Genomic DNA, 27,500 nt, shown 5'->3' with positions numbered 1-27,500 from the left:
AACAGAAGTCAAAAAGTACATGTGAATGTATTATGTTGACGCTCAGTTAAAATGGGAAAAAGAAGTGGGGGTAACGTTTCGAGCTTGAGCTTGGCTCTTCGTCAGAAAGAGGAAGATGCCTATATATATATATATATATATAGTTTATTCGTCGCTGGTGTAGGTGTGTTGAGGGCCTCCATAATACGAATATAATCCGTCCCGCAACCCAGTCCATTAACCAAATTGTTCGTTGCATAAGGAATAGAAATTGGTAAGAATAGGGATAATTTGTCTCAAACCACACCCAAATTCCACAAAAAGGCAAGAAATGGTGCTTTATTTGTCCATTCATTATACATAACTATATACGTACATTGTGCCTTGTATGTATGCATGTGTGTGAGTGAGTGTGTGGGTGTGTTTTTTTTCCTTTCGTCATGCTTCTGTCGATGTACGAGTAGGCTTTTAGCAAAAAATATAAGAAATATTATTCACTAATTAAAATATGAAAACTTGCGAACTATATCAGATGCGTACGTGGATATTAACGAACCGCTTTCAGCTCGCTGGCTCATTACACGCGCGCGCGCGCACACACACACACACATGTTCAGACATACATACAGATAAACGCACAAAAAGATAGATAGATAGATAGATAGATAGATGATAGGTAGGTAGATAGATAGATAGATAGATAGATAGATAGATAGATGATAGGTAGGTAGGTAGGTAGGTAGATAGAGAGATAGATAGATAGATAGATAGATAGATAGATAGATAGATAGATAGATAGATGGGTAGGTAGATAGATAGGTAGGTAGGTAGGTAGATAGATAGATAGATAGATAGATAGATAGATAGATAGATAGATAGATAGACAAACATACATACACACACACGTACATTTATAAAACGCCGTACAAAATGACAGCTTCCATATCCTGTTTCCTGACTGGTTGAAAATGATCAAACTTTAAACCTCTGTAACTTTTTAAAAACATTTTTTTCTGGAAAAAGTGAAATAACTGCTTCATTTCAGCTTGGAAAAGTGTATTAATGTGCCAAATTTTAAAATTTTCGATAAACTTTAAATTTTGAAATGCTGGCAGCCAAATTAGATCCTTCTTTTGTTGATATATTTATAAACCTCGTCTGCCGTTACGTTCTGAATTCAAATTCCGTGGAGATCGGCTTTGCCTTTCATCCTTTCGGGGTCGATGTAATCGACTTAACCCCTTTGTCTGTCCTTGTTTGTCCCCTCTATGTTTAGCCTCCTGTGGGCTATAAAGAAATAAATATTTTTATAAACCTCATCTGAAGTTACGTTCTGAGATCAAATTCCGCCAAGGTCGATTTTGCCTTTCATCCTTTTTGGGGGTCGATAAATTAAGTACCAGTTGCGTACTGGGAGTCGATCTATTCGATTGTTCCCCTCCCTCAAAATTTCGGGACTTGTGTCTTGAGTAGAAAGGAATATCTTTATAAACCTATCACATTCGATTTACACGATTTCGATTTATAAGTTGACTCGCCGAACTCATCTACCATATGAATCGGGAGACATTTATGTATAGTAATCACCTCTAATTGTACACACATACATAACTACATACACTCGCATTTATTTATTAAAACTATCTCCGCCTCTAGAGGCTAGGTTATTAGATTTAATAAAGGATGAGAACTGTGATGTTGTGGCATTCATTCATTCATGAATCAAGAAATCTAGTGACATCTGCTGAAGTAAAATTACTTTGTCAAATCACTGATCCAGCTCATGATCCCAAAGTCCTTTTGACCGACAGATTTAAAAAATAATTTTTGTAGACAAACAACAGCAGTAATTTTATTCAGCTGAATACACGTCATTGGTTGGTTGAAATTATCGAAATACTACAACTTAAACGTGAAATAACTTCCTAAATATAAGCTTTTCTCAAAAACGCTGAGAGTAAAAGATGTGTAACGGCGGAGAATTTGTTGTTGTATAGTTACCAATTGTAATGGGAGATTTTGTTACGATAAAGATTTGTTGTTATAACTGCATGTTGTAAGATGTGTAAGAACAAAGTACATAAAGTTTAAAGAAAGTATTTATTTACCGTTACGTTGCAAATACCTTGCCTCGACGAGCAGGTTGTGATAAATCCAAAAGCATGCGAAGTAAAGTTTGTTGCAGTAGAATGTTTCATTACATAGTTTGGCGTTACGTATAGTTAGTAGTAATTACAGAAAGAGATAGAATGATGTTGTAAGAGAACAGAATTAGAGCTTGAGAGAATGGTAGGGTCTTGTCTCACAGTTTCTTTCTCCCTCTGACCAAGGTTGGTCAGCCAGATCTCGTTGAGTCGTCACCGGTTGGTAACTAACTGATTTTTGCTTGGGATGTGCTGGCTTATATAAAGATCCAGAAGGAGAGATATATCATTGAGAACAATAAATTTAGTTGGTGATCTTGTTATCTATCCTAGCTTTTGGTAAAGTAGAAGAGGTTAGAAAGGGTCAAGTGGTGAAGACATTATTTTGGCCTAGCTAAAGGGCATCTGGAAACCGTAAAAACTGCTGTCAGAGAAAAACGATTGTTCCATCGCGGGAAAAGTTCTGTAGCAGTGTTAGTTTAAATTTGGCTATTGTGGATCGAATCCACTTCATGCATGCAAGATTCGCTACAGATGTTTTATATGACACATTCTACCAGTGTTCGAAGTTTGAAAGTGTTTAGTTACAAAAAATTATTAAAAAAATCTGTCGGTCAAAAGGTAAAGATCCCAAAGTGCGAATTTAGCGTGCGGTCTGCCGCCGTAACTTCAGTTTACGTTTGAAACGACCTGATTTAGGTTAGGATTAGGGTTAGGGATAGATTAGGCTTAAGGTCTAAGGATGGGCAAGAACTTAGGGTAAGATTTAGGATTAAAGTTATAGTTAAGGTTTGGGAGAAACTGAACGCTAAAGTGTAAATGGAAGACAGACCCCACGTTAAAGTGGCACCGATCTTTTTTTGTTTTAATCATACTCTGCAGAATATAGACATTCATCATCATTAACACCACCGCCAGTACTCAGCATTATCATCATCATCATCATCATCGTCACCGTCGTCGTCGTTGTCACCAGTTACCACCATATCATCATCCTCAGCATTTGCAGCAGCAATAGGTCGACGACGACTACGAAGACCACCACCAAAAATAAACATCTCCGAGACCACCTCCGCTTTCGACAATACCACCACTAATAACATCGCTAACAACAACACCGCCGTAAAAACCGTCACCACCATCACCAATACCAACATCACTATCACCACCAACACCAACACCATTTACCGCCACTACCACCACCACCACCAACAACAACAACAACTATCACCACCACCCTTTATCATTAATATCACCACTACCACAACCTCCAGCAACGCCATTAACACCACCATGTCCACCCTCTACCTCCACCTCCATCATTTCACTATTTCCCAATCATTCTCTTTCTAACATTAACATAGTAATTTTCAAAAGAACGTGATTTGGAAGAATAAAACGAAAGTGTCATTGAAACCAGATACTAAACTCTCGACGTGTGTTCAGTTTTATTGTAGCTGAGTAGAAACAACCTAATGACCTTCCCGAGCTCAACGATTTCGATTCTCAGTTTAAACTTTTTCCCTCTGATGTTGCTGTGTTTTTCCCCTTTTTTGTTATATATATTAAGTTTGCTGATGTTTAGCCCGGTTCTCAAACACACGCTTTTATACTCGCAAAGATACAGTGCACGCACGAATAATCGCGCGCGCACTTAAATGTATGTATATGTTTGAGATAACATGCAATTTAGCGTCGTAAAATTGTGAAATTATATTGTCCTCAATATGTGAAAGTATTTTGCGATAGAAACCGGAAGTGACATCTCGTAATTTCATGTACAGTAATACCTCGGCTGTCGCAGACGTTACGTTCCAAAACCTACCGCGATATGTGAAAATCCGCGAAGTAGAAACAGTACTGTACTGTATATTTTTTATTACTATGGATCTTTTCTGTTTGAACGGCAGATTTTTCTAGCGGTGTCATGTGAAATTGTCACCCATAATTATAACCCTAGTATCGATCTATTTCATTTCAATCTGTTTTAGGGTTAGGGTTAGTTAGGATTAGGGTTAGAGGTGGGGGGAAGGGTATCTTTTCTTCTTCACAAATGTAAATAAAACCAATCTGTTTCTTAAACGAGGGACATATTCATACGGTACAGAATGTTTTCAACTCAATAGACGTCATTGATTGGTTGAAATTGCAGAAATTGAAGAAAAAAACAACAAATATCTTACAAACTATAGAATTTTCTCAATAAAGCCAAGAGAAAAAGATGTTTTATAAACACATTCTACCAGTATACGAAGTTTAAAAGTGTTTAGTTACGTGGAAATTATTTTTAAAAACTGCAGTTCAAACCGAAAAGATCCGGATTCGGCTCCTTTCCATACTTCCAGAAAGAGTAAGAAATGGTTGTCTGAGAATTTCTACGATTTCACCCAGCCCCAGTTTCTGGCCTTCTAACTCTCTCGACTGTAATTCCATGAATTGCTATGTGTGAGGCACGGTTGATAAAGACACCAACTGCGCTGCCTGCAACACCAAGACCGAGCTGGTAGCCAAGATCATAGAGATGTTCGAAGATCTTCCCAAGAACACTGAATAATGCATACACCAGATTCTGGAGCTGTCTTGAGGCCGCGACGGAAGCTAAGGGTGGCTACTTTGAGTAAACTGTTATCTCCTAGCCATAATCAGTTTATTTTTAGATTTAAAAAGCAAAACAAGAAAAATTTTTGGATGGAATATTGTTTTCTTTTCTTTTTACGTATAGGATGAAGACAATTACATTTATGTGATAACAACAATCATTGATGCATGAAATAAAAATTAGTGAATAGTTTTTCACGATCTCTAAATTTGTTTCGCCACACATGCTCATGAAAACATGTTATAAATAAATCATCACTATTCTCACACTGTTGGCTAATTTTCTTCGTGGCGTGCATCCATTACCTTCCTATGGTCTGTGTATGGATGTTGTCATCGTTCGGACCAACACAATTGAGTGAATGGTTGACAACTTCATGACTAGAGAAGTTGGCCAGACCCACATAGGAATCCCACCCATCAAAGTGTGTTATGAAATTTTGATATATCACCGTCTTCATTTCCAGTTTCTATAGCAATTTACTTTCATTTTTTAAAGACCCCCAATTTACTTTCACTATTTTATGACGGTAAACTACATATTAATCGTGTGTGTGTGTGTGTGTGTGTCTAGTCCATGATAGAATGAAAGCATGTATGTCAACGTGGATGGTTACTCTCTGAACACCGGCTGCAAGAGGCGCCCATCGTTGTAAAATTAGTGCTACTTGAAGATGACAGTATCAATCAATGATTTTGCTCGAAATTGAGTTGCGGATCTATTCCTGAGTTGCATCTATTATCATCATTGCGATCACAGAATTACATTCCTGGCAATGTATTTCCACAATTCACGAAATTCCATGCAAAACCTGCTGGTCAGACTTGAAGTGTCAAAATGTAGGAGCGAACATGAAACCATATTGCTCCGCCGAGGTCGACTTTGCCTTTCATCCTTTCGGGGTCGATAAATTAAGTACCAGTTACGCCCTGGGATCGATGTAATCGACATAATCCGTTTGTCCCCTCTGTGTTTAGCCCCTTGTGGGCAGTAGTGAAATACATATTGCTGCGAAATGAACGTCTTAACCAACCACAGGGACAGCTTAACAATATAACCGTTTACTGTGCTTATATTATTGAATTTCCTTGCAGAAAATGCTCTCCAATAAGTGGTTATTTTATTGTTCTCCATTTCCACTAATCGTTACTTTTTCTCTCAATTATTCAATTTTCTCAACTAAAACAACCATGTCTAACTCCCTTGCTCTTAATCTCTTTAGTTTTACATCCTTATATATATTCACGTTAGCATGAAAAATGCTTCCATGCTTTCGTAGTATAATAATAGCAAAATGGGTTGTTCATGACAGCTTCCTGTAATGGTCGATATTAAATATTATTTCGAACAAAGGGGAATATTCCTCTTCTAATTAATTAAAAAAAAAATCATTATTATCTATACAGAACTCATTAATTCCATAGAAACTTTTTTTTCTTTTTGGTCTGGGTCCTGTTTAATAAATATTCCTATTCCGATTTTTGCTAATCATTGAGCTGACAGACGACATCGCTTATTTTTCATGTGTACTTAGAGAAAAATCGATTAAATTCATTAATGCTAAAACTCCTAGAAATGTCAATGGTTTAATCTTTCAAATAATTCGATATAATAGATAGGTTTTGAGAGCTGTAGTTTGGTCAGATCGATCTGTAGTCTCTTCAACAGTTATTAAACTACATCGCCGATATTGCGCTGTAACCCTAACAAATCTACCCGACTCATTAATGGCTCGGTTTACTTAGCCATAAATGAGAAACAATAAACGAAAAGTGGTGCTGTTTATCGATGTAAACAGGAGTATACTGTATCTTGACGACTGCTTCTTTATCTTGCAACGTTGAGATTAAAATCTTTCACCGTAGGAACACAACAATATTTCTGATTTTATCGGAAGCAGATTAATTGAAATCGTTCTGTATGGAGGATACGATAGATATCCTTAACTTTCTCTCTCTCGTTATGTATATATGAGTGCGCGTGTGTGTGTATTACACACACACACACACACAATCATTTCGTTCGGATGTTGACCCCCAAGTTTACTCTTTTAGACTCATGGACGGGTTGAGGCGACCAGACTTTGAATCGGACGTTGACTTTTTACAGATTATATTTCCGAAAATCTATAAATATCCGTAGAGTTTACATAATTATCAAACAAGTAGAGTGAAATGAGCAACTTTCTTTAAATTTCCCTTTAAAATTCCACCTAGATAGTTAACCACCAACTTTCCCTCCTTTCTGGCATCACAGCCGCCTCGTTGAAATTTTTGTTTTATCCCTCCAATTCCTTTCTCTCCACCTGTATACATATAAACAATATAACTAACACCCTCTTGACCTGCTAGAGTCAGTGGCACTCGCTAATTTCAATTACATCAAATCAAAGAAACTGATATGTCCCGTATCTTCATTATTTTATTTATATGTGTATATATATATATATATTTGCTGATATATATTTATGCATCTATGTTGTTTTATATGTGTCTACGTGTGTATTCAGGTCTTTCTGTATGTATTCATATACTTCTATACGTATGGACGGATATATATCTTCATGTATGTATTTATGCGTATTTGTCTATTATATACGTGCGAGGTGAGTGTCTGTGGATCATCATGCTTCAGAATACATTTACCTATTTATTTATGAACGTGTGTATATATGTGTATGTATATCTGAGAGTGTCAGTGTGTATTAATCAAAGTGTACGGTATTATACATTTATTATGGCCGATCTTAATCGGTTTCGTACTAGGGGTTCAATGGGATGTTAGGTTAAAGCCTGATTATGTAACCCAGTGTTCTTCAGAGTTGACATTTATGGGAGAAAATATGGCAGCCACTATCTATCGTTGAAAAGACACATCCGGTTTGTAGTTGCTGTGAAAAAAGACAACGAAACGTACTGAACAAGGGTTGAGTTAAGAGTTATGTCCCTTTGCACCAAACAGCTTCTGGTGTGTTGCAACGTTACAAGAGTTTTCTGGAAATGTGTGTATGATTTAGGGGTTGATATTCTTCTAGGGTTGGAATATGTGCAGACGTACTATATGTGTAGCGTTTTCTTTGGGGGAGTGAGGCTGGTGGGCAGATACCCAAAGGTCATATAGGTGCCTGTATGTTTGATTGTGTCTTTTGTTTATATTTTGGTTAAATTCTTTGACATATTTGTGTAGGTATGGAATGTGTGTAGGGATACACCCATTACCTACTTTTTGTATCTTTAATCATATTCTTTACATAGACATATTTGTTTACAGAACATTTTAACTTACAGTATTGGCGCTGAATCCTATAGAGCTAACCTTAAAAATTATATGTATGTGTGTGTGTGTGTACTTTATAAAGTCAACAATTATTTCTATTAACATATAACATATATAGATATAGAAAATATCATTAAAATTAATATTTCTGAAAATAAACGTTAACACAATGTTTTCAAGGTGATCCGAAATTAGTGAAATTCAAGGATCACCTTGGAAATGTTCTGTTCACATTTATTTTCAGAAATATCAATTTCAATGATATTTTCTATTTCTAAATATGTTAATACAATAGAAACAATTGTTGGCTTTATAATGGGAATTCTACAATAACAGTATGATTTTATGTATGTGTATGTTTGTTGTCAAATTGTCAAATTGCTTGAAATTCTTCTAAATGACATTCGGATCTACTTATCATACTTGAAGAATTACCTTGGTTGTGTATTCTACTTACATTTACTAGTGTCTGATTGTTGGATATAGGTAACAAAATTTGTTTAAAACTGAGTGTTTTATTGATATCTGCCTGGATTTTTTAATCCCTTTTTTTCTTCTAAAGATATCATCATCATCATCATCATTACTGTTTAACATCCATTTTCCATGTTGGCATGGGTTGGGTGGTTTGACTGAAAACTGGCAAGCTGGAGAGCTGCACCAGATTCCAATTTGATTTTGCTTGGTTTCTATGGCTGGAATGCCCTTCCTAATGCCAACCACTCCAATAGTGTAGAGGGTGCTTTTTACATGCCACTAAGTCTTAATAAAACAAAAAGACATACAAAGATGGTCACAGCTGGAACACTTTAAATCATGACCCTGTTCAATCAGGGATGACCTGGACAAACAACAACAATCACAACATCATAGGTATAGTAATATTTGAATTTTATGACTCAGGTGGCTCATGTTATGATTCTTTAATAATACACATTGAGTTTAATAATAATTGGATTATGGTCAAAGATTATACCAGATGCTGGATGTGTATTTTACTGATCTCAAGCAGTTTTTAAATCTTTGGTGACCATGATATAATCAATTTGGTTTCTTAATACATTAATGGGACTCTTTTATAATTTTATAGCTGGTTGTTGGAATGAGGCATTTGCAATTATTAAGATATTTCTTTCATAAAATCCCAATACTCATTCACCTCTTTCATTCTTTTCACCTAAGCCATGTGTTCCAATTGCATTGTTGATTTTTCTCTTTGCCTACCTTTGCATTTAGGTCTCCCACTACACATGTTATGTCTCCAGACATGACATACTTTAATCATTTCTCTACTTCCTTGTGAAATTTTTCAAAGTCTTCATCATGATCTTGGGTTGGTGCATATATTTGAAGTACTTTGATGATAAATGGTAAGAACACAAGTTATAGAATGACTATCACTATAAGAAAAAATAAATGGCAAAAGCTCAAAGAAGTAGACCTAGCACCAAACTGGTTTGATAACCAGTTTGTTGATGAGTACCAAAGAGGTTTCTGTAGACTGACAGGTAATAACTATTACCTCAGTATTGCAAACTAACAAAGGATTTCTTGATTTTAGAGTATTACCACTTTTAGAACAATGAGCAATTTCCACTTTGTGGTATCTAACTGGACAACTAAGATTTTTGAGAGTTAAGCATTTTACTCACATATACAAAGCCTTTCTGTTAACATGTTATGCACTGCTGATCACTTATATGGTTGTCTTGTAGCCTATTCACCCAGCCATTTGTAATCCCCTGCTACATTTATAACATTTGATATAAAGCCGATGAAAATAAGTAATATTTAAAGACAATATTACTGGCCAGTTCAAAATATCTTTGTCCCATTCAAAAGGAGCTTGTAATGCTGGTTTATTGTAATATTTTGGATCACATACATATAATGTGTGTGTGTGTAAATCTATCTACATATATCAATACATATAATATATATACTTATATATATAGATAGCTAGATAGATAGATATGTGTGTGTGTGTGTGTACTTAAAGGCTTCTTATTTGTGTGTAAAGTCTACCAGTAGGTATGTAAGATTGCTAAGGGAACAAGATTGGATGTCAACTTTGCACTATATTGGACTGACCAAAGCACTATATGGTCAGTACATATGTGATTGTATTGGCGCAACTTTCATCTCTGGTGAACAAGTGAATAATTTCATCTTTTTTGTCACCACTTTCCAGACCCTGCATGATTTACTGCTCCATAGCTCACATCTCTCCCCAACTCCTACATACTCCAGATTTTCATCTTTGCTCCTGGCCCTGTTGCAATAACCTGTCCATTTTTCCCCAACCCCACCTACTATCACAAGTCCCAACCACTGTACAGTATGCATCTCTGACATCTTCATTTGCACCTCCAATATCGTCATTCAGTGCTTAAAAGGATCTCTCAACAGGGCCTTGTATACTGTTGCTCCTTGGCAGACTCAGCACCTACTAGGCATCCATTTCTGGAATCAAACCCCTATTTCTGCTCAGTCAACCACTCTAACACCTTACAGTATTTATCTTGGTCTTAAACAACGGACTACAAATTCTAGACTTTGGAAAGAATAGTGATTCATCTTTTCTCCCCAAACTCACATCCCCTTCAGCCTCAACTCACCACCCATACACTAACTACACACTTGCACACATACATACACACATGCATACATATATTTATAAATATGATAATACACAAATGTTCTCTCAATGTTGAACGCAAATTTTTGCAAAGTCCAGAACCATTCTAAGGGAAATAACAAGTAAGAAATCCCTAAAATGTTGCTTTTTTTTGCCAGTGTTTTCATCTTGAAGTCTCATGTAGTCTTGTGCAACTTTGTATATTCTCATTCAAGATGGAGGCAATTACCAGCATTTTGAAGTGGATCACATGGATATTGCAGAAATTTTTTCTACTTGTTTTCACTGACAGCATTGTTAATCTACAAATAGCGAATATTTAGCCACAAAGTGTGACGTTGAGCACTCATTCACACTGTTTAATACTGTATGTGTATATGTGAGTATGCACATAAAAAAAGTATACACACATATATTGCATTATGTACTCAATAGAAACCAACACATATGTATACATGCACACATGCATATGTGCATATATATATATATAATATATATATATATATATATATATATATATATATATATATATACATACATACACACACACATATATATATATGTATATGTACATTTATGCATTTATATATTTATTTATAGATATTTATGCATGCATGCACACATACATGTATGTATGATTTTGTTTTATTTATCTAATTTCTTTTTTTCATTCTTCCTCCACCACAATTATCTTCAAATTTATTACATCTGGTCAATATTTCAAATTCCATTCCATTTCTGTTCATCTCTACTCCTACATATTTATATATATATATATACACACACACACACACACACGCTTATGTTTCTGTAAAACATTGTCTTTCTATTATTATTTTACTTTTTAGCTACTTTAGTACTGCTTTATACGTTTCATTTTACAGTTTTATTAAGTGGCTTCATTTTTATTCTTTCTTATCTATTATTATCAGTATTGAATTTACTTTATAATTTCACAGGGCCGTTGGCTACAGATCGTTTATTACACCCTGTACAACTTTTAACAGCAACTCATAAACCTGTAGAGGCATTGATAATTGTTCTGTTCTCATGCAACTCCAGTTCACATATTTTCACAACCACACCTCAACTTGCCACCTATCCCATTCTTAGTTTTACAATAACCCATTTTCGTTTTTGCTTTTCAATTTTACTTTTTTTACCAATATATGTTATTTTTTATTTAATATTTCTTTATTATTGATTATCAAATTATTATTTTTTTAACAATTGACACTATAAGCTTGTATTCAAATGATATTGGTGATTTATCTATAAAGCTTTAAATCGAAACAGTTTATGTTTGTCTTATTTTTCTTTGCATATTTGTTGCTTTTATATATATTTTATATTTGTGTCTGCCTACTCTTTTGTTTCTTTTACAATGTGTGTACATAGAAGCCAGTTTTCTTTTGTTTTGTGTTATTTTTTGTGATTTTTAATGTTTGTCCTTTCTAAAGTCAATAATGTTATTTCTCATTTTTAACATTTAATATCATAAATACTTCTACATATGCATATGTGTATGCATAGGTGCATTTATACAGACATGCATTTATATATATATTTATACACACAAACACACATAAAGTCTCATAAAGACTTACATACACATTTATGCAGGTATATGTATGTATATATGCACATACACTTACACATGTGTAATCATGCATGTTTATTTACATCAATATATGTGTCTGCATGCACACACACTTCACATATGAAGCTAAGTATATATACTTACATGTGTGTGTGTGTATCTGAAAATTTCTTTCTATTAACAACTTTTCTAAACTTCTTGAATTCTATAAATGAGCTTGTTTCGAAATGTTGTCACCAAAATGAGTTCATTCTGTGAAACTTCATTGTAGCTACACTATATCTAAATTTACTGTAATACTTCAAGCGGAATTTCCTTGAAATTATTTAATCATTTTTGGATAATTCTAGAATAATTGTAAATATTCTATAAATATGTAGATTTTTTATTGCAAAGTTACATTATTGTGTCAAATAGTTGCTAATAAATAAGTGTTATTAAAATATATTTACATGAAAACTGCATATTTTTGATTCACTATCTCCTCTTTTTCTCATAATTTGCAAAAGAACTAGAATATATTTTCTATGAAACAGAGACTATATCATACTTCCCAGACTGTCATTATATATAGATGGAATTTACAAAAAAACAAAGGATGAAGACAGGTGTGTAAACAACAAAACAGGTGTATTAGTTTAACGTTCGGGAAGGTGAGAAAGTCTTTTACATTTCAATATATATATATATATATATATATATATATATATATATGCAGATGTATGTATAAAAGCTGGACAAACAATTATAGATGACAGGAACTCATTTCTTTAGGAAATGACCTATACATACTCTTATCAAATGATTTTTTTTTCATCTTTACAGCTGTTTCAAAGATTCTGCAACTTCTTGATGCTATAATACATATGAAAGCAGGTCTCATAATGCATAATATCAAAACAGGTGTACAGGCATTAATTATAAATAACATCATCTCACATGAAGTATGGATATATTAATATCTTTAACCTGGAACAGCCAAATATTTTCATTGAAAGGATGAGTGGCAAATGTAGTAATAGCATTTTCTTGACAATACACAATAATAAATTACTACTAATGAAGATGTGAATATGGGGGAAAGGCAGAAAAAGAACATGAAATTTAGAGCAATTACATATTATAGTCATTTAATGTAACTTTTCCATTCTAGAATGGGTTAGATGGAATTTGTTGAGGCAACTTTTCTGGTTGGATGCTCTTCCTATCATCAACCCTAACCTGTTTTCTAGCTAGGTGATATTTTCCCATAGCTAGACATGTTTTTCAAGAAAGACTGGAAATGAACAACCTTGCTTGTATACAGCCATCACATGATGTCTTGAGAAGGGTACACACAAATGCATTCACACACACGCACACGCAACACACCCGTGACAGGCTTCTTTCAGTTTTCATCTAACAAATCCTCTCAGAAAGCTTTGGTTTGTCAATAATAGCTATAGAAGAAGAGGTGCCAGGCAGTGGAACTGAACCCAAGAACACTTGGTTGTAAATCAAGCTTCCCAGCCACCCCTGTGTCTATACATACACACAGATGTACATACATATACATATAAAAGCTTCCAATGCACACAGTAAAGTGGTAGACGTTAGGAAGGGCATCCAGCTGTAGAAACCAAGTGAAATCAGACTAGAACCTGGTGCAGCTCCCCAGCTTGCCAGCTCTGATCAAAACATCCAACCCATGCCAGTATGGAAAACAGATGTTGAAGGATGATGATGATGATGATATATATATATATATATATATATATGTATGTATGTATATATATATTCCCAATTCACTTTTCGTTCCCCTTCTTTATCTTATAGTGATTTTTATCTATCTTCTTTCCTTCCTTATTTAGTCCTCTTTTACTCTGTTTACATATAAACAGCTCACTTTCACCACACTCACTAACTTTAATGCATTTACATCAAACTCTCTCATTTCCTCACTTCTTTCCATCCTTTTTTTCACCCCTCTGCCTCATAAATGTAAACTTTCCTCATCATCACAGCATTGTATAAATTTATTTTGGTCTGCAAAACCTGTGAGCACTATCACTTTCTATAGATGTAAAAATACAAAAAAAAACAAAAAAAAGTTATCTTATCAGCAAAACTTTAAAATAATGTGACTGTTATATATTTTTTGCTATGTATTCCACTTCTACTTTTTTCTCTTATACTACTCTACTTAGCATCTGTTTAACCCTCTTGATATTTATTTACTCATTCCATTCTTCTTTCTTGAAAATTTCTCCTGTTTTCTCCTCCACATTTTATATATACCACCTTTTGTATTGCACTTTTGTTACAAACACTTACACTTATATTTCTAACCTTATATCTTAATGCCCCATCAGCCATACCATTTGTATTATTTCAGTTTTATGTTATAAGAATCGTAGTTATGTACTGGGATGAATTCATCACAACAATGTGGTTCTTGTAATGTCATTATTTTTAAAATCATGCACAGCTTGGCCAAGTTTCATGTTGAGTATTTCGTTATTGTTGTGTGAATGTCTATTTTTATGATATGCACCTCAGAATAAATCTTATGGTTTATTGTCTATGTTTATGATGCTCTTATCTCTGACATTTCCTAGGGTTTGGCTATTCATTTATATTGGCCTTATCTATTATAAAGATGTATCAACACACTCCATCATCACTTCATTCTGAAGATGAGACTATAAAAGTCTAGAAACATTGGTAACTGTTTCAGGAAGTTTTGCTGTTTCAAACAACCTACAAGGAGTCCATGTGGAAATATGTATGGAACTTGAGAGAGAAGATAAAACATACTCTTACTCTTTACTCTTTTACTTGTTTCAGTCATTTGACTGCAGCCATGCTGGAGCACTGCCTTTTAGTCGAGCAAATCAACCCCAGGACTTATACTTTGGAAGCCTAGATCTTATTCTATCGATCTCTTTTGCCGAACCGCTAAGTCATGGTGACGTAAACACACCACCATCAGTTGTCAAGCGATGTTGAGTGGGGGGGACAAACATATACACACACGTACATATATATATATATACATATATACGACGGGCTTCTTTCAGTTTCCGTCTACCAAATGTGCTCACAAGGCTTTGGTCAACCCGAGGCTATAGTAGAAGACACTTGCCCAAGGTGCCACGCAGTGGGAATGAACCCAGAACAATGAGGTTGGTAAGCAAGCTACTTACCACACAGCCACTCCTGCGCCTACATACATACATACATACATACGCATGTATGTATGTATATATACATACATAAACAAATCACAAGATCGTAGTTTCGATTCTTGAGCAAGATACTTCATCTCACTTTGCTCTGTAATCACTTCAATGTTTGACGTGTGGCACTTGTGCACCTGTACAGGCAATGTCAGTTTGATGGAGAGAATGAGCTTATGTGAACACAAACATTTGATCACCATAACAAAGCATCAGTGTGGTTGTCCAGCAAAAAACTGTGAAACCCTCGTCCATCATCTAACAATGGGGCAATAAGCCTGCACCTTTCTTTGACGGTGTGACATATTAGGAGAACACTTGATTCCTTAGATTCCCTTTTCTTTTTATATGAAGCTGTTCCCAATTACCATTTAGTGATTGAGACACATCCTACAGCAGTGAAGATAATTTAACCCTTTAGTGTTCACATTATTCTGCCAAAATTAATGCTTCTTCATCTACATTGTTTTTAATTAAACATGCATTACCTTGTAGCTATGAGATTTTGATGAGGTAGCTGTTAATTTTTAAAACAATATTGTAGGGTTGGTGTGAGAGACCAGATCTGGCCAGTTTGAACATAAAACAGGCAGAATACTTCTGGCCGGATATGGCCGGTTTAAATGCTAAAGGGTTAAATAAACCAAGGATTTATGTTGTATGGTGTTTGATATACCTGCATTTGTCTTTGTTTTACACGATGTGTGTATGTGCCTCTGTGTGTGTACCTCTGTGTGTTTGTATGTTTGTGTTGCATTGTTTGTGTGTGTGTGTGTGTGAATTAAATCAATGTCTGAAACAGTACAAAATACGTCTTGCTTATGACTTTGTAATATTTATAATATTGTAATGTATATTTTCAAATGCTTATAGTACCACCGTATTATTCCATCTGTGTTTTACAGGGCGTCAGAAAACAATGCTGGTTATGTGAATGTGACTGGAAGTAAGATTATGATCAAGCCGTCAGGAAGAGTACGTTGGATGGTGCCACTAATGATAAAATCTTCATGCTCTGTAGATGTTACCTATTTTCCGTACGATAGTCAACAATGTACAGTGCGCTTCGGGTCATGGGTTTATGATGGAGAGCAACTAAACCTCTTCAACGAACCCAGTAAGCCGGATCTATCAAAATACGTTGAGAACAGTGAATTTGTACTGCTGAACGTCAGTCTTTCTCGCGTTGCAGCCGACAGTGATTGTTGTCCTGGAGACGGATGGCACCCCATGATTCATTTCACAATTGAGATCGACCGGAAGTCTTTGTACTATGATTATATTGTAATCGCACCAACTCTGATGTTGTGTGTGATGACTTTAGCTTCATTCCTGCTTCCCTGTCATTGTGGAGAAAAAATTGCCATAGGACTTACTGTTTTTCTTACGCTTTATGTACTCGAATTACTTGTCGCTGAGAACACACCTGATTCTAATGCTACACCTATCCTAGGTAAGTGAAATCATTTTTTTAATTTAAAAAAAAATTTTTTTAATTTAAAAAATTTTTTAAACTTTATATAAAATTTTTTTTAAGTTTTAAAAAATTTTTTAAATTAAAAAAAAATTTTTTTTTTTAATTTTTAAAAGATTTTAAAAAAATTCTTACGCTTTATGTACTCGAATTACTTGTCGCTAAGAACACACCTGATTCTAATGCAACACCTATCCTAGGTAAGAGAAATCATTAAAAAAAATTTTTTTTCCTTATAAATCATGACTCTGTCTTTGAAATGTCAGAAAGCATTCTTATTGAAATGGTTTCATTTCACTGCAGTATTTGATGCAAACTTAAGCAGGTTTTTTTCTTTAAACTCATGGTTTTGACCAGTACAACTAACCAAGCAAGCAAGCAAGCAAGCAACCAACAAACTAACCAGTCTGTCACTCAACATGTTTCAGCATCATCATCATCATTTAGCATCTGCCTTCCATGCTGCCATGGGTTAGACATTTTGAAACTGGTAAGCTGGTGAGATGCACCCTGATTTGGCATGGTTTCTACGGCTGGATGCCCTTTTTAATTTCAACCACTCCAAAAATGTAATGGTGCTTTTTACGTGCCACCAGCATGGATGTGTGTATATATACATACATACACACACACACATATATATCATCATCATCATCATTGTTTAACGTCCGTTTTCCATGGTAGCATGTGTTGGATGGTTTGACCAGAGTCTGGTAAGCCATGGAGGCTGCACCAGGCACCAGTCTGATCTAGCAGTGTTTCTACAGCTGGATGCCTTTCATAACGCCAACCACTCTGTGAGTGTAGTGGGTGCTTTTTACGTGCCACCGGCACAGGGGCCAGAGGAGGTTGGCAAATGGCCACGATCAGTTGGTGCTTTTATGTGTTCTGCCACGTTATATATATATATGTATGTATAGTGGCTACTATTGCAGTTATAATTTAAAATATTCCCATTGGACATCTGTGATTGCTGAATGTGGCTAGCTTCTGTTGGTGATAAAGTGAATTCACTAGGCTGAGCTTAGAATCGATACTGACACAAGCACAATTAAGTACTTGAAATAGTTGCCAAAAAGTAGACTTCAAAATCACGCCCTACTGTTGTTGTTTTTTATAGTGCTTTAAACTATTTTTATTAGTATACAATTAAAGATATGTTCTCTTCTATATCAAATTATTTGAAGTCTTCCTGCAAGGAAGGAGTTGGTTTCTAACAAAGATTTGTATCTTCATCATTGAAATGTAGATAAACAAAACTAATTTCATATTTTGAACTTGAGAAAAGTTTTACATACTTTTACTCTTCCATTTACTGATAATATTTGTAAAGTACATGTTAGCTGGTTGATTTCTTTTTCTGAAAGTTCCGGCTTTTCCAGATTGTCGCTCAGGCATTTACTCACAAAACGAAGTTCACCAATTATTATTAGTATAAATGTAAATTTGTAATCTGGATAAAGAAGCTGGAAGTTTTGAAACCGTTGTCCATAGCTATCCTCTTTCTTTTTGATTTTCAAAGAAATATTCATATCAGCAAGAGGGTTGACCTATATGATAGCACATCCTTTTTCTTGTGAGTCCCAAACAATAATATACAGCTTGTTATGTTTGCAGTTGATAGAAGTTTTGATGGGAATGTTCCACCGATATTCTTTGTGTTGATGTTTATGTATGTATTTAATAATGAGAAAATTTTCTATTCCAGGATGGGGTTTTTTGTGTGTCTGTATGTATGTGATTATATATATATATATATATATATATATATATATATATATATATATATACAAGATAAGAAAATGGAGAAATACATCTAAATCAAATATCAATTACTCGATAATACTCAATCACATACTTTATTAAACCACCACATAAGAGACTGTAGGGTTACATATAAAATTTCTCCATTTTCTTATCTTGTATTAGTAATTTGTGGTAAATCATTTTACCTTTGCCCATATAATACAGTAAATGAATTGATTGCATCGCAATCATTAACATTTATGTATTAACTTTGTTGGGTACTTCACTAGCAGTATATTGGATATACGTTATCCCATAGAGGGTTGCATTTACAACCCCTATCTCAATTTGTATATATATATATATATGTATATATGTATGTATATGTATATATATATTCACATATATAAAATGAACTCTCTTGTCGTTAGATGATATTTAAGGGTTCTGCAATTTCTTGCTGAACAACCACACACCTGATGTGTTTATTGTTATCAAATGTTTGTGTTCACATAAGCCCACTCTCTTCCTCAAATTGAGAGGTGCATGACATGACACATGTCAGATGATGAAATGATTGCAGAGCATCGTGAAATGTGGTGCTTTACTCAAGAACAACAAATACAATTCTTTGTCAGGGAATCAATACCATGATTTTGCAGTCGTGAGTGTATCATCCTGACCACTAAGTGATGCCCTTTCACATATGTGTGTGTGCATGCATGTATGTGTATGTATGTGTATATGTGTGTGTGTAGATATATGTATGTATGTGTGAATGTATATATATATATATGTATGTATATGTGTGTGTGTGTATATATATATATATATATATATATATATAAACAAACTAGCATTTGTGTTTTTGTAAGCATCAAAATGTGTATAGTATGATACAATTAGATGATGATTTTTTTTTTCCAAATGCAGAAACGTCATTAGAAAAGCAGAAATATTTGGTAAACTACTCTTACAAAGAGGAAAAATTTATAAAAGTAATTTACCCAATATTTCTGCTGTTCTAACGGTGTTTCTGCATTTGGTAAAAAAATTGTCATCTAATTGTATCATGCAATATATATGTATAAAGTAATCTTTATGTCCAAAGTAATATGAATGTATTGTTAGAACACTGAATTCTTCATTATTAGCCTTGAGAAATTCTATCATATAAGCACTAGGTGCATAAAACTACCCACATAGATTGTAGCAGAAGCAACTTGTTTGTCAGGAGTGCCAGAATTCCCACATTACATGATTCCCTTTCATTGAAAATCCTCAATGAGTGATATCCAGTCACCACATGGTGGTGAGCTGGTAGAATCATTAGCACACCGGGTGAAATGCTTAGCGATATTTCGTCTGTCTTTATGTTCTGAGTTCAAATTCTGCCGCAGTCGACTTTGCCTTTCATCCTTTCGGGGTCGATAAATTAAGTACCAGTTATGCACTGGGGTCGATATAATCGACTTAATCCATTTGTCTGTCCTCTCTGTGTTTAGCTCCTTGTGGGTAGTAAAGAAATAGGTATTTCGTCTGCCGCTACGTTCTGAGTTCAAATTCTGCTGTGGTTGACTTTGCCTTTCATCCTTTCGGGGTCGATAAATTAAGTACCAGTTGCATACTGGAGTTGATCTAATTCACTGGCCCCTTCCCAAAAAATTTTGGGCCTTGTGTAGAAAAGAATATACAGAATAGCAGCATCTTTGCAGATGCTGATTTCGCAAATAACCAGCAGACTTATTAAATATTGTTATTGACAAAAGCAGTGTACCAAAAGTAATCTTTATATCTACCTTAACATGGATGTCTGTTAGAATACTGAATACCACATTATTAGTCTTGAAGGATCCTTGAGAGGCACTTGGAGCATAAAAGCACTCATAGATCATAGCAGATGAGAATTGCCTGTCATAGATACTGGAACTCCCATTTATGTGATTTCCTTTTACTAGAAATTATCAGTAGACTGGAGGTGGAAATGTATCACCAGTATCAAAGCATAAAAAGCATTCTAAATGCCCTCAAATCATCAGAACCCCTGAATTTATCCAGCAAGTTCTACAGACCATTGAATACAATCTCAGAAAGTCCATGAGATCAATTGCAAAAGATCTCCATGTGTCAGAAGGAACAGTCAGAAATGTTATTCACGAAAACATCAGATATGTCTTATATGATGAGGAAAGGTCAGTTTGTCACAAAATGCAAAAGAAAATCACTTCATCAGATCTAAAAGGCTCTTAAACAAACTGAAAAATCCAGCAGAGGAAGATTTGATTTGGTTTTTCTCAAACGAGAAAACTTCGACCAAAATCAAAAGTTAACAGAAATGACAGGTGGTTATGTGCAGACCCTTCTGAAGTTCCAAGTGTTATGCATACAAAATTTCCTACAACTGTCATGGATTTAGGGGTTGCCTCCTTACGTCTTTCCACAAGGCCTTAGAGTTAACTCTGCTGCCTATATTAAAATCCTGGAAATAATTGTTAAGCCCTGGGTAGACAGTGTATGCAATGGAAGGCCATATGTGTTTCAGTAAGATTCTGTACTATTACACATGGCTCTAGTAACACAAGAATGGATGGCTGAAAATTTTCATGATCACATAACCCCTAACATTTGGCTTCCTAATTCCCCAGATCTCAATCCATTGGACTATTACATGTGGAACATTGTTGAGGTCAATGAACATGCCCATAACACCAAAGATTCTTTGAAAGCTGCCATAGTCAGAGTAATGTCCCAAATGAACCAGGACCACTTGTAACATGTAGATGATTTAGATCTCATATAGAAGCAATTGTTGAGGCTGAAGGTGGTTTTATTGAATAACATTATCGAAAAAAAGGTTTATTTTTATCCTCATAGCATTTTATGATAAATAAAGTTATTATCTGTTATTATATATCTGTTTTTTATAAACATAAATCTGTCCTCAAATATCTTATGCAACCTGGAATGGCTGTGTGATAAGTAGCTTGCTTATTGAACCACATTGTTCCAGATTCAGTCCCACTGCATGGCACCTTGGGCAAGTGTCTTCTACTAAAGCCTTGGGTTGACCAAAGCCTTGTGAGTGGATTTGGTAGATGAAAACTGAAAGAAGCCCGTTGTATATATGTGTATATATATATATATATGTATGTGTGTGTATATGTTTCTGTGTCTGTGTTTGTCCCCTCCAACATCGCTTGACAACTCATGCTGGTGTGTTTATGTCCCTGTAACTTATTGGTTTGGCAAAAGAGACCAATAGAATAAGTACTAGGCTTCCAAAGAATAAGTCCTGGGGTCGATTTTCTCAGCTAAAGGCGGTGCTCCAGCATGGCCAAAGTCAAATGACTGAAACAAGTAAAAGACTATATATATATTTAGAATGCAAGAATTATACAAGCATATGCACAGATATATATATATATAATACATACATATGTATATATGATTGTCATCAACACTTCATCACTCAGTATCCATTCTCCATGCTGGCATGGAGAATATATGTTACATTTGTTTAGATAAAAAGACAACTAGATAGATAGGTGGATATACACACATCCTTACACATGCTCACTCACCCATGAACATATACACATATATGTATAGTAATTAATTAATTTATACTTATTACATTATATTCTTAATAAGCTTGTAACAAGAAATTATTACCTTAAAGACTTAATTAAATTAATCTTTATTTTTGTTTTTATCTATATAAATACTTTTCCTCTCTGTGTTTTAATATCATAATAATTTTAATATCTATCTCTTTGTATTTATATAGTAACTGATATCTGCAATAACATTTCCAATATTTACATGTTATATACATACATACATGCAAACATACGTACATTGTATACGTCATAAGAATTTAGAAACTTTAAGAGAATGTGAAGTGTGTTTGTATATGTTCAAAATATATAAATCCACATGTGTAGGTTTGTAATATATCTGCTAACAAGCACACACACACACACTCTCTCTCTCACAGACATACAAACACACACATGTAGAATTAATGATGAAACTGCTGGCTTGTGTGACTGATTTCAATTACATGTTTTCTGCTGTAAGCAACTGGTTTACTACTGCAAGGTGAATATGTTTGTCTTATTCACTTGTGCTAGAGAAACCAAAATTAGGTACTTTTCTTATGTTGACGTGAGGCTCTGTCAGACAAAATAGCAAAACTGCAGCAACAACAACACCAATGATAATAATGATGAGGAGGAGGAGGATGATGATGATGATGATGGTTGTAGATTTTAATTCAAGCTTAGATCCACATATTTGGGGAGAAAGGTTAATAGATTAACCTGATTGGTTATATATTTTTATCCACTGTGTTTATATTCTTCAATAACATCCTATCATTTGCCTGCCTCTCTAAATCTGGCTCTAAAATCTCATCTTTTTGTCCCTCATTACCATGTTTACATTTCAGGATCTGCTGGTGGCACGTAAAAAGCACCAATCTGATTGTGGCCATTGCCAGCCTCGCCTGGCACCTGTGCCGGTGGCACGTAAAAAGCACCCACTACACTCACAGAGTGGTTGGCGTTAGGAAGGGCATCTAGCTGTAAAAACACTGCCAGATCAGACTGGAGCCTGGTGCAGCCTTCTGGCTTCCCAGATCCCCGGTTGAACCGTCCAACCCATGCTAGCATGGAGAACGGACGTTAAACGATGATGATGATGATGATGATCCCTTCCATCTTCAATCTCAGGGCCACAATACTTAATCCCATGGCTGTGGACTTCATTGTCATCACAATATTTTACCACTTTTTCATCACCACTAGATGATGGGTTTGAACTGCAGCTTGAAGCCTCTGGCTACCCATGCTCTGGAAGGAATGAAGTCCTTGGGTTTCTCAGTTCTATTCCTCATCATCCTTTGGTGATGTTGGTGCTGAGGCAACTGTGTTTCTAGTTCAGTTCAAACTATCCTCAAAACATCAAGTGGTGAGATGATTGTAGCAACAAATGGAACAGAAACTGTGGTCTTCTTCCTTGGTTGCAGTTCTTGCTGCTGCCTGTTGCTATCCTCCTCTCTTTTCTTCACTTTTCATTTTCTAGGCAGGAAGATCTCAAGTGGATTTTCACTCCTCGTACAACTGGATTTTCTACTCTTTACCTTCAGCCTGATTATTCTCAATTTTGTTCTGTCCTCCTGCAATGGGACATATAAGTAGGATGATGATTTTCAGGGGTTATTATTACATGGAAGTCTAAGGCAGTGAGCTAGCAGAATCATTAGTGTGCCAGGCAAAATACTTAGCAGCATTTACTTTCCGAGTTCAAATTCCACCAAGACCGACTTTGCCTTTCATCCTTTTGGGGGTCAATAAAATAAGTACCTGTTGAGTATTGGGGTCAATGTAATTAACTTAATCACTCCCCCAAAATTCCTGGCCTTGTGCCAAAATTTGAAAGCAATTTTGAAAGCATTACTACTTGAAGGTTCATGTAGACCCACTTCTTGACCATATTATGTTGCAGGGTCATTTCTACATTAACCCTTTCGTTACCAACCCGGCTGAAGTCGGCTCTGGCTCTGAGTACAAATGTCTTGTTTTCATAAGTTTTGAATTAAAATCTTCCGCCAAAGCTTACTCACAATTAATGTTCCTAACACTAGCTGAATGATGACTAAGTTATTTTACTAAATTCTTTGTTATATTTAAAGTAATTGAAAGAAACACAGAGCATCTCAAAATAAATACGGTAACGAAAGGGTTAACCCCCTGCTTTTATTGGACTGCAAAGGTGACAATAAGCCTGTTTATCTCAAAATTAATAATAATAATAATAATAATAATAATATAATAATAACAATAACAAACACAATAATAATAATAATAACAATAACAATAATAATAATAATAATAATAATAATAATAATGGTTTCAGAGTTTGGTACATGTTTGAATTCTAATTATCGAATGATGGAGATCTACCACCACCACCACCACCATTTCTGATTTGTCCATGGTATCAAATATCAGTGTAGTGGGTTTTGATTTCAATACCTTCAAAATGTATACACATTTCTCCGGGCAGACACACATACATACCGCGCACACACGTGTGAGTGCATCCATGTCTGTCTTTGATTAGCCATTTTGTTTATCAATCTGCCTATCTAAGAGTTGATCATTCTATGTCTGTCTATTTTGTCAGCCTGCCTGTCAGTCTATCTATCTGTCTGTCTCTCTGTCTCTCTCTCTCTCTCTATCTATCTATCTATCTTCCTACTTCTCACTCTATCTTTTCGTCTGTCTGTCTTTTGGCCTACCTGCCTGCCCATCTATCTGTCTGCTTCCCTGTCTGTCCTTTCATCTTTCTACATGCATATCTCTCTGGCTGTCTGACTGTTTGGTCCTGCCTGCTCTGCTGTTTAAAACTGCATCATAATTCTTAAAGACATATGTCTGGAGAATTAATATCAAAACCCCGCTACCTTATCTCCAATCCCAACTCCAACCCCAACCAAAACCCTCACCATATCACCACAACTACCACCAACACCATCACTATATCTCTCTTATCATTCATAACTGATCAATAATCTTTTCAATCAATAATAACCTTTGGCTTCTCGATAATCACAGTCGATAGACAGTTCTGACTAATGGTAGACGGATTATGATAATGGTGTTTGTTTACCAAGTCAGTAGGTAGAGTGACCAACACAAATATGGGGCTGACTGTAAGGCTGTAAACATCATACCTATCATAACAGACAACTTCAATTATCCTCTAAATGTTTATTACTTAATATTACTTTATATCTATCTGTCTATAAGCATGCACACACGCACAAACATACACCTATATACATGCACACACACACACACACATATACACACCTATATACACATAAATGTATATTATATGTATAATAAATACATAGTGGCTGTGTAGTAAGTAGCTGCTTACCAACTACATGGTCCTGGGTTCAGTCCCACTGTGTGGCTCCTTGGGCAAAATGTCTTCTACTATAGCCTTGGACTTGTGAGTGGATTTGGTAGACGGAAACTGGAAGAAGCCTGTCGTTTAGCCCCTACACGCAATTTTTTTCTCTCCTTGTTTCTTTTCTGTGTATCTTTCTGTTGAAGAGCATAGGCTCGAAATGTAAAAGACTTGTTTTATTTCTATTCCTGAGCACCATACTAATACATTGTTTGTTTGTACTCCACCTGCCTTCGTCCTTTGTTTATTTTTGTAAACCTGCCTTCGTCTTTTGTTTATTTTCGTAAACCTTCCCGTTATATATATATATATATATATATGTGTGTGTGTGTGTGTGTGTATATATGCTTGTGTCTCTGTGTTTGTCCCCCCTCCCCCCAACATTGCTTGAAAACCAATGCTGGTGTGTTTACGTACCCGTAACTTAGTGGTTTGGCAAAAGAAACCAAGAGAATAAGTACTAGGCTTATAAAGAATAAGCTTTGGGGACGATTTGCTTGACTAAAGGCTGTGCTTCAGCATGGCCACAGTCAAATGACTGAAACAAGTAAAAGAATATATATGTATACATCTATTTATATACATATATGGGTGGGGGAACCGCCTTCGGTCATGAATGACCATGGGATTGCACCTAGAAAGTTGCCCTCTAAGCTACAAGTCTAGGTAAGGTTGTTTGTAGAAGGCGAGCAGTCGCCCATGCATACCAGCCTCCCCTCTCCACACCACTGATGTTATCCAAGGGAAAGGCAAAGGCCGATACAGCTTGGCATCAGTGAAGTCGCAACTCATTTCTACAGCTGAGTGAACTGGAGCAACATGAAATAAAGTGTCTTGCTCAAGAACACAACATGCAGCCCAGTCCAGGTATTAAACTTACAACCTCACGATCAGATCATAAGCTCAACGCTCTAACTACTGAGCCATATATATATACACATATATGCATACTACCTACATATATATATAAATACAAATATAGACATATATATTCATATATATATTACATGAGAAAATGCAAGAATGAAAAGTAATATTCTTAAGATTATAAACCTGGAAAGTACAGGACAAGTTATTACACCTGTAAAAGTATAGGGCAAACTATTATTTCTAGTAAAGTAAAGAATAAGAAACTTTTACTTAAAATATAGCAGCAAAGAATGCCAGTTCTTCTAATTTAGCACTCTTTACAGTTCTCATCTTTTAAATTTATTGTACAAAACTTTTTAGCTAATTTGTAAGTTTGTCTAATTAGTTACTTTTTTCTGTATTTAAGGCAGTAAATTAGCAAAATTCTACTTAAATAAGTATAGTGTTATTTGTAAACTATAATAAAATATTTTTTTATATTTTAATTTTAGCTGCAATATTCTAAGTAAAAAGTTTCTTATTCTTTACTTTGCTAGAAATAATAGCTTGTCCTATACTTTTACAGGTGTAATAACTTGTCATGTTCTTTTCCAGGTTTATAATCTCAAGAATATTACTTTTCATGTTCGCATTTTTCCATGTAATCCATGATTTTTCCAGGCATTGCTGTTATAAGATAATTAATAATGTGTGAATTAATAATTTAGGATTTTACCTTATAAAATACTGGGTAGGGGGATACATTGGCTGCTATTTTTAGTGTGTTGTGCAACCAGGTAGAGGCTCTTTCATCTGTTTGATTGCGTGATGAGATTTTCTTTAGTCGAGCAAGTCAACCCCAGGACTTATTCTTTGTAAGCCTAGTACTTATTCTAGCGGTCTCTTTTGCTGAACCGCTAAGTTATGTGGACGTCAACACACAAGCATCGGTTGTCAAACGATGTTGGGGGAACAAACACAGACACACTAACATAT

General features: G+C 35.1%; 1 protein-coding gene and 1 long non-coding RNA gene across 3 annotated transcripts in view; one reads left to right on the top strand and one right to left on the bottom strand.

Moving 5' to 3' along the window:
• Positions 1 to 27,500, top strand: part of LOC115217991 (neuronal acetylcholine receptor subunit alpha-10-like) — a 274,574-nt gene that overhangs the window by 215,192 nt on the left and 31,882 nt on the right. The window contains exons 5-6 of one of the 2 annotated variants that reach the window (XM_036508032.1): positions 16,360 to 16,849; positions 17,071 to 17,128. In XM_036508032.1, the coding sequence (XP_036363925.1) occupies positions 16,360 to 16,849; positions 17,071 to 17,128 (548 nt within the window). Of the gene's footprint in view, positions 1 to 16,359; positions 16,908 to 17,070; positions 17,129 to 27,500 lie in introns of both variants that reach the window. The other variant, XM_029787732.2, reaches the window with a different exon arrangement.
• On the bottom strand, positions 8,423 to 11,434 carry LOC118765656. The gene is made up of 3 exons (XR_005001523.1): positions 11,417 to 11,434; positions 10,135 to 10,140; positions 8,423 to 8,554 (listed from the first exon to the last, which is right to left on the bottom strand). It is a non-coding gene; the product is annotated as an uncharacterized LOC118765656 (long non-coding RNA).

The sequence above is a fragment of the Octopus sinensis genome, linkage group LG12 (genome assembly GCF_006345805.1).
Source record: "Octopus sinensis linkage group LG12, ASM634580v1, whole genome shotgun sequence".
Taxonomy (NCBI): Eukaryota; Metazoa; Mollusca; class Cephalopoda; order Octopoda; family Octopodidae; genus Octopus; species Octopus sinensis.
The sequence above is the reverse complement of the archived record's forward strand: the minus strand, read 5'-3'. Positions and strand labels throughout refer to the sequence as shown.